This window comes from Littorina saxatilis, linkage group LG9 (assembly GCF_037325665.1).
Source record: "Littorina saxatilis isolate snail1 linkage group LG9, US_GU_Lsax_2.0, whole genome shotgun sequence".
NCBI classification, from domain to species: Eukaryota; Metazoa; Mollusca; class Gastropoda; order Littorinimorpha; family Littorinidae; genus Littorina; species Littorina saxatilis.
In genome coordinates, this window is record NC_090253.1 from 17113642 (window position 1) to 17132671 (window position 19030).

The window sequence follows — 19030 nt, forward strand, 5'->3', positions numbered from 1 at the left end:
AACCAACATTCAACCTAACTATTCTTTCTTGTTTCACCCAGACCCACGTTTGATAACCTCAACCATCTGACGGAGGCTCTGGTTCTGCACATCGAGCACGGAATGAAGGCGCCTCAAGAGCTGCAGGGGAATCCTGTGGACTTCTACCACAAGGTCAAGGACTCTCTCTACGCTGACAAGGCCAGGGACAAGTCCACCACAGGCTCTCCCAAACGCAAAACTTCACGCTGTGCTATAGAGGATCAGAACAAAGGGTCAAGCTAGAAAGGTTGCAGACACTTACTGTGGGTGTGAGACAGCTGGTAGCACAAGCCCTGTGGACTTCAAACATAGGGTCCAAGACTCTCTGTACACTAACAGAGCTATGGATAAGTCAAACGCAAAACTACATGCTGTGCTATAGAGGAACAGAACACTGCAGCAAGCTAGAAACACGACAGTCACAATAGGTGTGAGACGGCTGGTAGAACAAGAAGAACAAGCCCCTGTGACTGCTACCACAGGATGAAAGATTCTGAGATGTACGCTAGCTAACAGAGCTATGGACAAGTCCACCACAGGCTCTCCCAAACGCACAACTTCACGCTGTTCTATAGAGGAACAGAACACTTCAGCAAGCTAGAAAGTTTTCAAACACAATAGGTGTGAGACTGCTTGGAGCACAAGCCCTGTTGACTTCTACAACAGGGTGAAAGCTGACAAAGCCAGGGACAAAAGCATTACTAGATCCCCCAAATACATGACTTCCCGCTGTGCTATAGCGGAACAGAACACAGCAGCCAGCTAGAAATGCAGCCCAGACAGTGAATTGAGACAGCCAGTAGTAGTCCTTTTACAAAGCAGGGAGAATGCTGTTTCTCAAGTAGAAGGAAGTTACTTCTTAAAGCTACAGGAGAGGAAGCTGTCTCCAGAAAGTTCCTGTGTAATGAAGGACACATACTGAGACAGTGAGCAGGTTAGTGTTGGTCAATAAGAAAGGAAAGTGGTGAGTGAAGAAAAAAAAGCAAGCAAGATTCAGAAACTAAATGGAATTGTCTCGCACCTGAGGAAACAGAAAGAGAAGTGTGTGTGTGTGTGTTTGTTTGTGTGTGTGTGTGTGTGTGTGTGTGTGTGTGTGTGTGTGTGTGTGTGTGTGTGTGTGTGTGTTTGTGTGTGTGTGTGTGTGTGCTAGCCAAAATATATTTGTTCGTGGTGAAAGCAGAGGAGCTTGACATGCCAGAGACTCATTATGGTGAGTGGCTCTACTCAGCAGAAAAAATACTGTTTTATAAGTATAAGGACAAATTAAAGTACGTACTAAAGGTGCACCTTCTGAGAAACAAAGGGACTTAAGTGCTATAAATGTTTACAACATGTGAATATATATACAACATGTGATGACTTCCATCTGCACTGTAGAGGGCTATGGCACTTAAAGCTGCAGGAATTGTCTCAAAAAAGCACAAAATAGCTGCCACCTGAGAAACGCAAAAGAGAAGAAGCGTATTCTGTATGTATGCTAATGCAACAACGAAAAGCAACAACTTTTCTTCATGGTGAAAGCTAAAGAAGCTGACCTGCTACAGGTGTTTTTATGGTGATTGCTGTGTTTGAGTTTCTTCCCTTGTGAGCTCCTTCAGCCAAGTGTGTGGACAGATCTATACAAAACAATGAAGGAAGTCAAACGAAAAAGAACCTGAAAAATTGTGATTTGTGAACAAATGTGAATGGCAAACAAAGCAAGGAAAAGTGAAGCAGAAACGGAAGGGCGGTAAGCCAGTGCCTGTAAAAACCGGCACGGTTGGCCCAGTGGTAAGGCGTCCGCTCCGTGATCGGGAGGTCGTGGGTTCGAACCCCGGCCGGGTCATACCTAAGACTTTAAAATTGGCAATCTAGTGGCTGCTCCGCCTGGCGTCTGGCATTATGGGGTTAGTGCTTGGACTGGTTGGTCCGGTGTCAGAATAATGTGACTGGGTGAGACATGAAGCCTGTGCTGCGACTTCTGTCTTGTGTGTGGCGCACGTTAAATGTCAAAGCAGCACCGCCCTGATATGGCCCTTCGTGGTCGGCTGGGCGTTAAGCAAACAAACAAACAGTGCCTGTAAAGAGAAAAGAATGACCCGTGGGACTGTGTCTCATGTCAAAACAACTTATTTGAATTCGTCGGACATTAACAAGAAGGGACCATCAGACAATAAAAGAATTATGAAGGAAGATGACATTTTTGCTTCGACACTTGTTGGTTTGTGTTGGGTGACTAGAAAGTATCTGTTGACCATTCATTTTGTTGTGTATACAGTATTTCTACGTGATTGTTTTTTCTTTGTTGTTTTTAGATTTTTATTTTAACTCCTATACCTAAACGCAGAATGCAATGACCAAAAGTTAAACTGACATGACCAACCATTTTCCTGTCAGTTGTTTGTTTACGCATCATTGCCAAACGTAGCTCATGTTTTGTTGAAAAGCAAGCAATGTTAACACTTTACTGTACAGGGTTGTATGTACTTGCAGGTACCTACTTTCCCATGCAGACAGCATTTTGTAAAAACCAGCACGGTTGGCCTAGTGGTAAGGCGTCCGCCCCGTGATCGGGATGTCATGGGTTCGAACCCCGGCCGGGTCATACCTAAGACTTTAAAGGCACAGTGCAGCTCACAGCCTTCGTTTTGCGTTTTTGTTGCAGCTGAGTGCATTTACAGTTCAAAAATCCTCCTATGGTAGTAAAACAAACCCAAAACTACCCAACGACGACATCTGTGAAGCCGCTCGACAGTTTCTTGTTCACGCGAGTGCATAAATTAACCTAGTTATTACGTGGTGTTTGGTCGGAGTTCGATTCAACTGAGTGATTCCGGCCTCCATTTCCTGAGCGATACCAAAACATGAACATAACACACACTTTCTGCCTTTACCGCCACAGCAGAATGACAACATAACTGTGTACTTGATTTTAGTTCAAAACATGGAAAATGACATGAAGTGTCAACAGAATTGAATGATTTGCACGGAACTATACAACCGCGCATTAATCGATCGCCTGCGCAGGTAGACTGGTTGGGTGAATATGATTTGATCAAACTTTCGCAAAAAAACTCCTCTTTTCTTTGAATAACTGAAGTAAGGAGGAATAAAGAGGTTACATACCTCGTCTCAGTGATTATTAAAAATAATGGTCTCAGTTCGCGGTCATGAAAAAGCTTGCTAAAGCTCGCATTTTTCATGATCCGCTAACTTCGACCATTATTTTTGATAATCACTGAGACTCGGCATGTAACCTCTACATCCATGTAAAAGTCTGGTTGGTTCTATGGTGGTTCAGACCAGATGGTCTACTTGGGAGGAAGGTACATGTAAGTGTACATTTTGTATGAAATGTTGCAGAGATGTTTCCAAGAGAATTGCAGCTGTGAAAGAGAGAGACTGATGTGTGTGTCTGGTGTGTGTTCATATACATGAATGTTTTCTTTACGTTAATGAATAGACTCAAAAATATCATTTCTTTCTGGTGGTCCAGGTAATAATCCTAATGAAGTGAGGCATAGTGCTATTTTTAGACCACACACACAATGTTCATGTCTGTACGTGCATTATGTGTGACATTGAGCAGCAAAAATACACAACTTGCTCAGTTTTGGGACCAACATAATCATATTAGCTCTGACCTAATTACAAGTTTTAATTTTACTGAAGAAACATCAACCAAATTATTTACCCAGCTTCTTCATCCTTGTATGTATCTCCTGAATACAGCCATGGAGGGACCAATGTATTTATTTTTTCAAAGGGTAAATGAGAATTAAACTCCAAAGAGAAATGTGATTGATTTTTATTTGATTTGTCTGGAGGTATGAATTAGTGTACAAATGCTGGGGGAAAAGTATTGCAGTGAGTTGGATGATGATGATGATGATGATGATGATGATGATGATGATGATGATGATGATGATGATGAGGGGCTCACATCCATGAGAGATGGCATAGGACAAATGTCCTGGACAATGCAAAAGCGATAGGACATTTGTCCCGAACAAAAACAAAATGAATAGGACCTTTTTTTTCTCGCAACAAAACGTACATTAACAGCATGGTTTTGTCTGCTTGGAGAGACACATCGTAGTAAATCAAACTACTGTAAATTGGAAAGTACTGACAATTTCCAGATCAAATGAAAGCATAATGGGACAATGACCACGTTGTGACAAAATCAATAGGACATATGTCCTCTTGCATGAAAAATGTATAGGACATTTGGAAAAAATATCCGTGTATGTCCGATGTCCGACGTGGATGTGAGCCCCTGGATGATGATGATGATGATGATGATGATGATGATGATGATGATGATGATGATGATGATGATGATGATGATGATGATGATGATGATGATGATGATGACTGCTTGTGTTTTGTTTGTTAAGTTTGGTGCTTGAACTTTTGATTGTATAAGAGAGCGGTGTGTCGTCTTCGGTGGCTGTGAAACAGAAGAAGGCTGACTGTGGTCAATATATACAGTTATGGCTAGAGCTTTCAAATCATGCAAAACCTTTTAGTTCAGCATGTTTATATCTCTAAGAGGGAGACGAGAATGCGGTATGCCATTATAGTTGACATGACATTTTTTCCCCTATCTTTTTTTTTCAAACTGATTTTTCAGCAAGAGACTATTTTGTGATTGTGACTTTTGCTTTGATTGTCTCTGATTTTGTTAAAACAAAGAACCTCAAAAGTATAGGTGTTTTAGTATCTACACTATTTGTGTTTGTTTCCAAGGTGCTGTACTAATACTTTTCCTTCAGTGCTGTACAGTTTTGAGCACAAAAAAGCAGTACTTACTCACTCTTTTTTTCATTATTGAAGTTTAAGTTTCAGGATGTTTTGATATGTTTTAGTCACATATTTGTTATGCTGAATTGTTCATAAGGTAACGTAGTGTGGCAGAAAGTATATGGGTATGCAAAGTGTCAAGTTATGTGCCTACAGAAGTGAATGTGCTTGCATGTGACTAGTTGTACTTGGAACAGATTTTCTTTTCACCCATTTATAACAGATCTGCTAGATATCTTTGTGAACTGTAGTATGTTTTATTTCCAATGCCAATGGGCCAAGGCAGATTGTTGCAAGGTATATTGTGATGTGAAGATTAATCTTTTGTTTGCACTTCCGTGCTTGCATGTGCCTGTTCATCCGGTACATGAGTGTGTGTGGCTGTGTTTGTATAGTGTTCAGTCACATGTGTGTACATGCATGTACGTGTATGTTTATTTTCTTGCTCTGTAAACCTTCAGGAAACTCAATGTTTCTCATTTCTCTATCTCAATTTTCTTAACGACTTATGCAACTTTTTTAAGCTCACTGTGCCTAATCTCTTATTTGCGACTGTAAACTTGCGTGTAGAGGAAGGCATTGAATTTGTCCTCAGTATGTGTTTGAATGTCTTTTGACAGACTGGTTTGTGCGTGTATAAATTTATTAACTGCAGGATAGCAACACACGTCAAAGGGAACATGGTTCTGGGTGTGGTGTGCATTAGTGTTAAAGATACATTCCTTCCTGTGTAAACGATCGTGTTAACCACCACAGATGTGTTGAGGCGTTTGCATGGGATAGGAAAGTTTGTCATCATTTTCAGGCCTAAATTCACTTTTCTGAGACTTGTGCTACAAAATTTTAACAAGATAAAAAAAACATGTCTTTTTAATACTGTTCGCAGAGAAACGCAATATTTTCACAGGCCTATGACTGTCTTGTGATACTCGCACAAATTCTTAGTGCATCGATCGGCACAATGGTACGCGACTAGACTGCGCATGCGCACAGTGCTTTTTGGTCTTCTTCTTGAGATTTGGACAATTCTATCTTCGTGGATAAGAAGACTTTTCATTCCAGCCTCAGTCGATAAAGATCAAAACAGAATCGATATATATGCTCCCCTCGGAGCTGGTCTATCAACAACCCATCAAACATCTTATAGTATCTGTTCACTTGGACACATTCCAGAAATCTACAGACTGGCTCGTCCTGAACAGAGTGAGAATTGTTTATATATGAAGTCTTATATCGCGCGCGTATCTCCAGACTCGGACTCAAGGCGCAGGGATCTATTTGTTTTGATGACTTAATTTTATAAGTGGCACCAATGTCAATCTGTGAAATAAATTCAGCAAAAAATTCCTCCTCTGCACAGATAACAGTCAGACCGGTACTTATCTTTGGTATGGTGTCCACGTAAAAGAATGTTGAATTATCTTATGTAAAATGATAATGATTTGATAATTAACACTTTCTACCCCACCTATGTTGGCAACGTTTTTTTTAGCCGAGACCAGCTGTGCTGCAGCAGGTCACTCAGAATTGTAGTAAGTGTGTAGAAACAGTGTATCAACAAGCTGGAATGCAGGCGTTAGATGGACGTTACAGGATTAGCGACTGAAGCTAACAGTCTGAGCGGATATATCCGTACCTGGTCAGATAGAGCCATATGAGTGGGTTTGGATATATCCGTACCTGGGAGACAATGAGTTGAACACTTATTAATCACCCCTTCTCGCAAGAGCTCATGGCGATATAATAGCAACACACACACACACATACATACACACACACGCATGCATGCATGCACACACATGCACGCACACACACACATTTACATTTACATAATGAAATACAATTATTAAAGAAAGGCCTGGTCAGATATGTGTTGGTGTATGCGAATTCATCTACATTGGAATGAGCATACCTTTGACTACATGATGACATTAATACATTGGGAACACAGGGAACATGGTTTCCTCTATGATTGTAGTCTTTGTGTTACTCGACCAGCTTTGCTCAGTGTATTTTCTACATCATACTTTTGGAAGCAATTAATATTGTCTGCAAGGATCTTTTTGTGTCAAAAGCAAAAAAAAAAGATCATTACACCGTGCTAATTTATGATCTCAAATGTGTCAATTCGTTGTTTTTACATTTAGTCAAGTTTTGACTAAATGTTTTAACATAGAGGGGGAATCGAGACGAGGGTCATGGTGTATGTGTGTGTGTGTGTGTGTGTAGAGCGATTCAGGCTAAACTACTGGACCGATCTTTATAAAATTTGACATGAGAGTTCCTGGGAATGATATCCCCAGACGTTTATTTTTTTTTTTTTTCGATAAATACCTTTGATCACGTCATACCCGGCTTTTTGTAAAAGTTGAGGCGACTTAAAAAATAATTAATGAATTTGGTCATTAAAAATCGGAAACTTGTCATTAAAATTACTTTTTTATTAAACGATCCAAAAACAATTTCATCTTATTCTTCGTCATTTTTTGATTCCAAAAACATATACATATGTTATATTTGGATTACAAACAAGCTCTGAAAATTAAAAATATGAAAATTATGATTAAAATTAATTTTCCGAAATCGATTTAAAAACATCTTATTCCTTATCGGTCCCTGATTCAAAAAACATATAGATAAGATATGTTTGGATTAAAAACAAACTCAGTACGCCAAAAAGAATAGAGATACAGAAAAGCGTGTTATCCTGCTCAGCGCGACCATTACCGCACAATTCTGGGTTGTCGATTTCACTGCCTTTGCCACGAGCGGTGGACTGACGACACTACGAGTATGCGGTCTTGGTGAAAAAATGCAGTGCGTTCAGTTTCATTCTGTGAGTTCGACAGCTTGACTAAATGTTATTTCGCCTTACGCGACTTGTTTTAATTTGCTGTGAGAATATGTGCAGTGTACAAGATTTCTGTTGCAGTGACCACCTGTAGTCATTTTGTTATCAGTTGATGACGAATATAATTGTTTATTAATTATGCCTGTGTGCATTGTGGAAAGCTATATATTATATTTGACCATCTCGTTGTGCAAAATGACATTACCGTACATGACCGACAGTCCTATATCCTGTCACGTGTCTTGTATACATGTATTTGTGAACGCTCCCTAAAAAATGTTTGCATTGTGACTGTGAGAGAAAAGGAAGAAAATATGGCAGAAGAATGATAGGCATTGCATGGGAGACTACTATTACTTAGTACTATAGATGGTCAATGTAAAACATGATGCGCAGTTATGTGCCCCTATATGTATTTTGTTCCTATATATATTATAAAGTATACAGAACTCACATTTGAACTGTTTATAATTATTTTTGGCTGTGAAAGTGAAAGAAAATTGATTGTTTAAAATGGATGACATTGTTTAGGAGACTACACTAGACGATGTAAAATAAGACATGCAGTTACATACCCCTTAAAAAAAAAAGCTGGTGTATACTTATATAAATGTAGTAGTATGTATTGTGAATTTCTACCTAAAACTGTTTACATTTAAGGGCAGACCGGGTAGGCAAAATGAGTTATTTTTGGTCTCATACACCTTTTTGGGGTTGTTGCATTTTTCACACCTTTGAACATCCTGGAATGCATTCAATAATCTGCTTTTGTCATTTTAGACATGTATTCATGTAAATAAAACCATTTTCAAACCGATGTTTTGTTGTTTTTGTCTGTGTTTTATCAAAAAAATCGAAAAAATGGTCAACTTTGGATACTCCGTGCTGGTAAATGTGCGCACATGACATGACCCTTCGCTGTTCAAACTGTGTGGAAATTTCCGTTCTTCAAGATGACGTCATCACCGTTGGGGAATTTCCGTTGACATAGGCACAAAGAGAGAGAATCCGTTCCAACCGAAACCCCGGAATTAATATATGCAAATATATGTAGGTCAAAGGCATTTGGCGCAAGCGCAGTAGACAACTTATCAGTCCCCCGGTGTCAACAAATCCATGACGTTTTCACCGATTCAGCAGCATTTTTCAAAGTTTTGAGCTGCGGAGAACAACCCTAACATTGGAAATGTTCGGCATAGTGGCAAGAAATGTCAGAGAAAGATGAACCAGCAGCAGCGAACAGTAGAAGGAAGTAACAACACTCCGAAATGAACCAACATTATCGTATTGAAGCAGACGACATTCTAAGATTCTTGACTCGACGAGGTGGGTTCTGCTTCTTTCTCTTTTCGATCTTGTTTGTTTGACAACGTGATTTATTGCACATTGTTATGTTGTTGTTGTTGTAAGAATGTGTTAGGGTTTGCAGGTAAATGATAAACAGTTTGTGTCTGAAGTATTTTGCGTGTTTCTTGATCAAATTTACTGACCATGCCGCCGCCGCATCCCCCCCCCCCCCCCCCCGCTCCCTCCCTCCCTCGATCATCTCTGTGATATCGTCTTCACAACCCCTATTTTATTGTTCTTCGCTGGCCAGTCCTTGAGAGCTTACTATGGTGTAACATGTCATCATTATTCTTTGTCTGGGGTCAAACTGAGAAGCAGCATCTGAGCGATGTACGACTGACACAGTTTCTGTTTCTGGTCATTGACCGTAGGAAAATAAGTACCCTACTAGAGAGCGTTCTCTAATTCTAAAGGATTGGTTTACACCAGCATGGCTGACCAACCTATCATTGACAGCAATATTGTTGTCAAATCTTTTCCATTAACTAAGGAATAAAAAAATAGATCCAATTTACTTCACCAAAGAAAAAAAAAGAGTTAAACTAAAGGACTGGGGATGCAACTCATGAATCAAAAGCATAAAGATCACCTGCAAACAGTGCTAGGTTTAGGAAATCTGAAAATGTATACACACACACAGAACACACACACAAAACAGACAACAGACAAGAAACAAGCAAATACATAGCAAGTGTGATGAAATAAATTAATTTTAAAAGAAAAATATGAAAAGAAAGAAAGAAAGAAAGAAAATAATTCAGCTAGTTTCAGTATTAGTTCCTGTGTGTATGTGATTGTGTGGTTACTCAAATCCCATAGTAAACTTGACATGTAAATTTTGTGATAGGGACCAATTAATGAATGTCTTTTGTGTGTGTGTGTGTGTGTGTGTGTGTGTGTGTTCGTCAACCGACATATGTGGGTACGAGCCGCTGAGGTGGTTGTAAGAAAACCCGCCTGGTTCAGTGGTTGGGGGCTGATTGGGATTTCTGATTTACCGGCCTAGCCAAAAAGTTGAGGTACACCCCATGTAACATGGTCATTTGCAAAATAAAGTACAAGCACTTGTTGACGTTTATATTGAGTCTTAAATTTTGCAGCTTATTACAAACAAAAACCATGGACAGTTGTATCAAATATTAAATCAGTGTTTGTGTATTTATTAGGTTGGAGCAAGGGGAGAGCCAGTCCTCCTGTGGTGGCAGCGAGGAGAAAGATTGACCTGATGGAAAAGTTTGCTAAACCGGAACTACCCTCTTCCACAGCAGAAACATCAGCTTTGCCATCTTCTGACCAACCATAAGAAGATACAGATACTTTGCCATCTTCTGACCCATCACAAGCAGATATGGATACTGGTACTGTGCAACGTCACTCCGCTGACATGTGTTGGGCTTTTGTCAACATTGATCAGCTCAATCTATTGCTGAAAGGTCTATATCCTGTACTGAATGCTTGTCTGATAGCAGTCTGATTATGAAAGAAGGTGATGCATCAGCCCAAGGATTTGCACAGGCCCTGCATCTGGAGTGCATATGAGTGTCCATTCAAGTCTGCAGTTGTTTACTCTTCTCCCGGTGGTAAAGTTGCATTTAAAATAATCCGCGTTTGACCATGTTGGTACATGGAAAGGGACATTCAGCTTTACAGAAATTTGCTGCAGTGTTAGGATTGAGCACAGAAATACTGTAATTAAAATGTTGCAACTTTTGAATGGCTTGATAGCTTTGTTCCATTTGTGTATATATAATTATGTAATGTTGATGATTTGTGAAGCATCATTTCTATGCAATGGAATAAGAAATCAGTGCATCCGTTGGGTTTTTATGAGTCTGACAGTTTGGTTCTGATCAATATTTTCATATCAGCACAAACACAGATAATTGACTTTTTTAATGTTTTCATATGATTTTTTTTTTTAAATCAAAAAAATCTGATAATTTGATTATCAAATCATTTCCCCTTCATAGTTAAAGTGTTATTCTGGTTAAAAAAAACCACCCCATTAATTCAAGCTCTACTGTGGTACTAGTTTACCGGGGTACTAGTGAGACTCTTTTACATGCTGTTTTCTCTACATGTAATTTGAGACAAAATGTGGTAATTAAAATGTTGTAACTTTTGAATGGCAAGATGGATTTGTTCCAATTTTGTATATGTTGTTTATGATTTGTGAAGCACCATTTCTGTGCATGGAATAAGAATACAGTGGATTCCTTGTGTTTTTATGAGTCCGACAGTTTCGTTTTGATTCATATCTGCACTAACATACATGAGTTTTCAAATGATTTTTTTTTTAAAAGTCTGGATAATTTGATCGTCAAATCATTTCCCCATCATAGTAAAGTGGTTATTCTTATAAAAACATATTAATTCAGGCTGCACTGTGCTACTAGTTTGAGGTACTGGTTGGAATCTTTCAAATGCTGTTTTCTCTGAATGTAATTTTCAGACAAACATCTGTAATTAAAATGTTGCAACTTTTGAATGGCTTGATGGATTTGTTTCATTTTTGTTTATGTTGTTTATGATTTGTAAAGCGTCAGTTTTGTGTATGGAATAAGAGTTAAGTGCATTGGTTGGGTTTTTATGAGTCTGACAGTTTGGTTCTGATTCATGTTTTCATATCGGTACAAACAAAGATGGTTGTTTTCATATGATGTATATAAAAAAAATCCTGATAATTTGATTGTCAAATCCTTTTCCCTACATAGTAAAGTGGTCATTCTGATAAAAACATATGAATTCAGGGTGCACTGTGCTACTGGTTTTTTTATGTACTGGTTCAAATCTTTAAAATGCTGTTTTCTCTGAATGTAATTTTCAGACAAAACGCTACAATTAAAATGTTGCAACTTTTGAAAGGCTTGATGGATTTGTTCAGTTTTTGTATATGTTGTTTATGAGTTGTACAGCATCAGTTCTGTGTATGGAATAAGAGTTCAGTGCATTGGTTGGGTTTTTATGAGTCTGACAGTTAGGATTTCATGTATTTTTCTTATCAGAACTGAACCGGTAACTGAAAATGCTAAATTAAAATAATATATTGCTTAGAAATGCTTTTCGATACACAGAATTATTAAACACACACATATTGCTGCAAAGAAGAAAAATTGGATCAAAACATGCACTGGTTCACAAACTGCAACATTTTAAAAAAAGCACATTTTATAACGTTTTTCTCACATTTTGGTGAATAAAAACCCCAAAAATTGCTTTTCACTCAAAATTTAAAATGGTTTCCCTTAATTAGGTTATTCTGCTTGCAAAAATCAAACAAGCAGCAAGCTGTTTCCAAAATAAAAAAAAAAAGTGCTTGCCTACCCTGTCCCCCCTTAACTGTGACAGGAACGAGATTGTTACAGATTGGTTTTGTTGTATGGGGGCTACAGATAAGTTTTTTCAGACTGAGGTTTGTCGGAGTTGTGAAAGATTAGAATGTTTGTGTATTATGTGTATGTGTGTGCGCGTGTGTGTGTGTGTGTGTGTGTGTGTGTGTGTGGGTGTGTGTGTGTGTGTGCGTGTGTGTGTGTGTGTGTGTGTGTGTGCTTGTGCATGTGTGTATGATGTCAATAAGTATTTAGAGGAGAATAACACTTGACATATCAGTGTTGATACACATACATAACACACAATGAATTTGTATACATAACAAGAACAAAATTCTGTCATAAAAAAACGGCCTTATGAGTGTTGCATGTAGGTGTATACTTTGTACTGGTTAATTATTGTGTATGTTTTGTTCTTGTTGATTTTATTTTTATCAATGTAGATTAAAAAAAGACCAAACAATTCTGTACTCACGTGTTTGACAAAGAGGATATGAATAACAAATAACATTGTTCTACAATGTAGATTAGTAAATATAATCTAGTTTTGGTCATGTTTTTCTGTTTTTGTTTGTGATTTATTCTATAGATGTCACTCCCAATATTTCTGATTGTTTGCTTGATATTTCTAGAACCCTAGAATTGTTTTGAGTTTGAGCAAAATATTGACAGAAAAAACACCTCAGAGCACAAGTTGTAATATTAAATAAGGGTAAAAAATGTGGCCCTTTAATAACGTTTTTTATGCAAGTAAAAGCCGGCTTAATTGCAAACTTTAAGTCACTCTGCAATGTGGTAGGATATTGTTTTCCTTTTATAGATGCTTATTTCAAAGCTATTGGTGCTTTTTACAATGTTCGGTCATGTGAGGGGGAAAAAAACAGTTTAAAAAAAATCCAAAACAATGTTACAATTTTTTGTTGTTGCAAAAAACACAAATATTTGTAAGATGCACACTTGTTACTTTAGTATGTTCATTTCATTATCAATATTTTTTGTGACATGTTTTTTTTTATGCAAGTTAGAGAATCTTGAACATTTTGCCTGTTGTGATTAGTAACTGAATTTCTTGATAGAATATAAGGAGGAATGCCAAACAGATATGTGATACATCTATACAATTTTATGTATGTTTTCTTTTATATACAAACGTAGTGGAGATAAGATTTTTGCAGGCTTTTTGTATCTTTTTGTTATATTTATTATTGTGGAACTTGTTTTCAGTGCTCCACCGTTGTCCATCGACAGCTCAGTCTGTAGGTATTGTCGTTTGTTTTGCTCATCATTCTCAGTGTATATAACATGAAATAAATTACAATTTCAAAATAATGCACACCTGTATTGTTTTTGTGTGTCTTTTTCTCGTTTTCTTTGTTATTTCTCTCTCTCTCTCTCTCTCTCTCTCTCTCTCTCTCTCTCTCTCTCTCTCTCTCTCTCTCTCTCTCTCTCTCTCTCTCTCTCTCTCTCTCTCTCTCTCTCTCACACACACACATGCACACACACACACTGTCTCTTCTTATTGTTCTGAACCGCCTTAGTCTATCTGTTTCATGCTCTATGTGTGTCTGTCAGCGCAATTTCAAAATAATGCACACCTATAAAATTATAGTTTTGTTTTTTCTCGTCTTTGTTCTCTCTCTCTCTCTCTCTCTCTCTCTCTCTCTCTCTCTCTCTCTCTCTCTCTCTCTCTCTCTCTCTCTCTCTCTCTCTCTCTCTCTCTCTCTCTCTCTCTCTCTCTCTCTCTCTCTCTCTCTCTCTCTCTCTCTCTCTCTCTCTCTCTCTCTCTCTCTCTCTCTCTCTCTCTCTCTCTCTCTCTCTCTCTCTCTCTCTCTCTCTCTCTCTCTCTCTCTCTCTCTCTCTCTCTCTCTCTCTCTCTCTCTCTCTCTCTCTCTCTCTCTCTCTCTCTCTCTCTCTCTCTCTCTCTCTCTCTCTCTCTCTCTCTCTCTCTCTCTCTCTCTCTCTCTCTCTCTCTCTCTCTCTCTCTCTCTCTCTCTCTCTCTCTCTCTCTCTCTCTCTCTCTCTCTCTCTCTCTCTCTCTCTCTCTCTCTCTCTCTCTCTCTCTCTCTCTCTCTCTCTCTCTCTCTCTCTCTCTCTCTCTCTCTCTCTCTCTCTCTCTCTCTCTCTCTCTCTCTCTCTCTCTCTCTCTCTCTCTCTCTCTCTCTCTCTCTCTCTCTCTCTCTCTCTCTCTCTCTCTCTCTCTCTCTCTCTCTCTCTCTCTCTCTCTCTCTCTCTCTCTCTCTCTCTCTCTCTCTCTCTCTCTCTCTCTCTCTCTCTCTCTCTCTCTCTCTCTCTCTCTCTCTCTCTCTCTCTCTCTCTCTCTCTGGATGTGTCCATTTTCACTGCAGAAATGTACGCCATCTTAAGAGCATGCCACTATGTCAATGACCTCCCTCGACCCCCAACAAGAGTCGTCATTCTCTCCGACTCAAAATCAGCTCTGACTGCTCTCCAAAATGGTTCCAGAAACCGGGAAGAGCTTCAGACGGAAATATTGTTCCTCTGTCACCAGATCATTGCCTCTGGGACAGAACTGACCCTTATGTACATCCCCTCACACACAGGGATCAGAGGCAATGATATGGCTGACAGAGCAGCAAAAGAGGCTGTCACAGATCAAGCAGCATTTCATGACCTAAAATTAACAAAGACGGAAGCAAAACACAAAATGGCCAAAGTTGCCTGGTGTCACTGGGAAACAGAATTAAAAACAGAAGGCAATGCCCATGGTTGGCTTATTCTGCCCCGACAAGCAAAACAAAACAGGCCTACACTCCCCAACCCCCTCCTTAAAATACTTCGCAGAATTCGCACGGATGGGTGCGCTTACAAGTTCTTTCCCCGTCTCTGTGAATGTGGACAGTTGCTATCTTTCTTACACCTCTTTGACCGCTGCCAATCACTCCAACAAGATTTCCGCAACATACACACCCTTGTCAACGAACACAAACTGAAACCCCATGAGTTTTTAGATAAACATTGCACGCTTCAATGGAAGCCAGCATACACCCTGTGTCTCTCAATATATAAGGCTGAAATAGGACATCTGTTCTGAAAACCTCATCCCCTTTCCTCCTTCCCACCCCTCAATCCTCTCTCCCACCGACCCCTTACCCCCCCCCCCCTCCCCTCCCACGACCAACAACTAAAGCGTCTAAAACACAAAGCATAGCTATACTCAATTGATCAAACAAGGCTTAAGCACATACTGCCCTCCTACCTGAACTTAAGTTCCCCATTCTGATATATTTTTTAGCAAGTTGCTTCAATATTTTCCTTTGGCTAAAAATTAATTTGCATTTTTTTTATTTTTTTTTATTTATTTATTTATTTATTTTTTTTAATTTTCATAACTTATTCAGCCACACATACAAACATATTCTACATACATAAAAAGCAAATAAGCCTACAAAACCGCTCCAGTCCAACCACATTCCGCGTACACAATCATTACTTCCATCCCCATTTCGAAATATCGCAACAGGACCTCCAGATATATAACACGATCATATAATAATAATAATAATAATAAAGATAGCTTATATAGCGCCGCTTCACAAATTTAACTATGCTCTTAGCGCTGTACATCGAGATATAACAATTTCAATAATATAAATACAAAGATGATATTATAATAATACACATTTACAAATATCATTCACGTGCATACATCCTCGTGCACACCACGCGCATACACACTCCCACTCATTAACAAGTGCTTCCATCCCCCTGCCACTGAGATGTTCATATACCCCCCTGGACAAGCTCACACCATGTCCGTCTCCTCTCTGGACTGTACATACACTCAGCAAGAAAAAGAAAGACTAAATGCAAATTTCATACAGAACCCTATAGCTCAATCAAAGCTGAAGCAACTATACAAAAAAGACACATTCAAACAACAAATCTAACTTCACCTCTAACAGTCTATAAAGATGGCAAGGACAATTTACAAGGATTCGCGAAAAAGGTGCGTTTTAAGGGAACTGCGGAAAGAGTCCTTAGAAGCAGAATGGCGAACGGAGGAAGGGAGAGAATTCCAGACAATGGCAGCCGCAGAAGCAAATGAGCGATTTCCAAAAGAAGGCAAGCTTCGCTCGAGAGTTTCCAGTTTGCGACTGTCAGCGCGTGAGCGGAGGTTGTAGTCAGAGGGATTGTCATATGTGACGAGCAGTTCCTTGAGGTATTTAGGGCCATCTTCAAATTTGGCAGAGAAACAGATTTAAGCAAGCTTGTATCTGATACGAGCGGACACGGGAAGCCAATGAAGGGAACGAAGAAGTGGTGTGACATGATCAAACTTCTTAGAACGATATATCAATTTGGCGGCAGAGTTTTGTACCTTTTGGAGTGACTCGACAAGTTTTTGATCACAGCCATAGAACAGGCTGTTGCAATAGTCTATTCTGGATAGATATGTGTTCTCTGTTTGCATGTTTGTCCAGTGTCTTGTCCCCACATAAAGCATATTAACTCTACCTGTCCCAAGATAGGCCAAATGGTTCTAAGAGGACGTTAAAACTAATTATCATCATCTCTCTCTCTCTCTCTCTCTCTCTCTCTCTCTCTCTCTCTCTCTCTCTCTCTCTCTCTCTATCTCTCTCTCTCTCTCTCTCTCACACACACATGCACACACACACACTGTCTTTTCTTATTGTTCTGAACCGCCTTAGTCTATTTGTTTCATGCTCTATGTGTGTCTGTCAGCGCAATTTCAAAATAATGCACACCTATAAAATTATAGTTTTGTTTTTTCTCGTTGTCTTTGTTCTCTCTCTCTCTCTCTCTCTCTCTCTCTCTCTCTCTCTCTCTCTCTCTCTCTCTCTCTCTCTCTCTCTCTCTCTCTCTCTCTCTCTCTCTCGCACACACACACACACTGTCTCTTCTTATTGTTCTGAACCGCCTTAGTCTATTTGTTCCATGCTCTATGTGTGTTTGTCAGCCTCCTCCGATGTGTGTGTTTCTGTGTGTGTATGTGTGTGCACATGTGTGTTGGTTTGGTTGGTTGATTGCTTGGTTGGTTGGTTGGTTTGTCTTCAAATTTAAAAAAAAAACAAGCAAGGTATGTTAGAGGAATGCTTAAATGTAACAAAACAAAACGTCATGGTCGCTCATCTTCGACCCAGCGGTCTTTTGATTGAATAGAAGGACGAACACTTCAAATACAGAAAATAAAACTTATCTGACAAAATGTCCAGAAAAACGTTCTGTATTTTATTTTCTGTATGTCCGTTTGAAAGACCGCTGGGTTCAAAGATCAGTGACCGTGACTTCTTGTTTTGTCAAAATTAAACGTTCCTATAACATTATTTTATACCTTGATTTTTTTTTTTTTTTTTAATTTTGGAACGTTGGCAGTATATTGGTTTTGGGATTGTTGTTGTCTTCAAACCGATAAGGATACGCGGGACAGACGCAAAATTGTTTCCTTTCTCTCCTTTCAATCTATTTACATTCAGGCGTGTGTCTATGCGTGTGTCTGTTTATTTATGCACATACGAATGTGTGAGTGTGTTCATGCACGCGCGCGCGCGTGTGTGTGTGTGTGTGCGCGCGCAATTAAGCAGGTCTTATCACAGATTAAATCCTTAGCAAAAAAACACCCAATCTTGTTTGAAAAACTTCATTGTTATTGTGCTGAAAGAAAAAACACCGAGTCTTGTTTGAACAATTTCATTTTTATTGTGCTGAAAGAAACAAACAAAAATAACGGAAAACAAGAAGGAAGAAAAGAAAAGAAAAGAAAAGAAACATTGCTGTTCATTGCGAATCAGCCAAACAGAAGATGTCTAAATGACATACGGTGGCTATCAAGTTTTGTGACTTAACATATTGTTAATGTGTCATGCTTCTACTCAGAGAAAAATACACAATATCACATATTTTTTTTCCAACACTCCCATTTCTTATCAAAGAACTTCTAGGACCTACAATTTAATCACAAGAATACCCCCCGCGGGTTAGAGGGAAGAATTTACCCGATGCTCCCCAGCATGTCGTAAGAGGCGACTAACGGATTCTGTTTCTCTTTTTTTGCCCTTGTTAAGTGTTTCTTGTATAGAATATAGTCAATTTTTGTACATATTTTAGTCAAGCAGTATGTAAGAAATGTAAGGTAATATATTGTACTACGTTGCAAGCCCCTGGAGCAAATTTTTGATTAGTGCTTTTGTGAACAAGAAACAATTGACAAGTGGCTCTATCCCATCTCCCCCCTTTCCCCGTCGCGATATAACCTTCGTGGTTGAAAACGACGTTAAACACCAAATAAAGAAAGAAATCACAAGAATGTCAGGCCTAAATTCACTTTTCTGAGACTTGTGCTACGGCATTTTAACAAGATGAGAAAACACGTCTTTCTGTGTATCAAGCCAGTTTACAGAGAAACACAATATTGTTACAGGTCTCTGACTGTCTCGTGAATACCCTCACACATTTAATTCTTAGTGCAGCGGCAAAAACAAAACAATGGCACGTGACTAGACTGCGCGTGCGCGTGTTTTTATATTTAGTCAAGTTTTTTTGGTCTTCTTCTTGAGATTTGCTAAACTCTATCTTCGTGCATGATATTAATTCCCTGAGAAATTCTTTGAGGTTGTATGCTAATACATCGTCATTTGTGACGGTACTCTACGTGACATACACGGAGTACTGTCATAATATGTCTTATGTCTGACATACCCTGAGAAAGTTCATCCTC

General features: G+C 39.1%; 1 protein-coding gene and 1 long non-coding RNA gene across 3 annotated transcripts in view; both read left to right on the plus strand.

Moving 5' to 3' along the window:
- The window catches only part of LOC138975484 (LIM domain kinase 1-like), a 61479-nt gene extending 53458 nt beyond the window's left edge, over positions 1-8021 (plus strand). For both annotated transcript variants that reach the window (XM_070348182.1, XM_070348183.1), the window contains one exon: positions 42-8021. In XM_070348182.1, coding sequence (XP_070204283.1) covers positions 42-264 — 223 coding nt within the window. In that variant the 3' untranslated portion in view covers positions 265-8021. The remainder of the gene's footprint in view (positions 1-41) is intronic.
- Positions 8022-8302: 281 nt separating this feature from the next.
- Positions 8303-13662, plus strand: LOC138975503 (uncharacterized). Its single transcript, XR_011458661.1, has 2 exons — positions 8303-8983; positions 10171-13662. It is a non-coding gene; the product is annotated as an uncharacterized lncRNA (long non-coding RNA).
- Positions 13663-19030: the final 5368 nt, after the last annotated feature.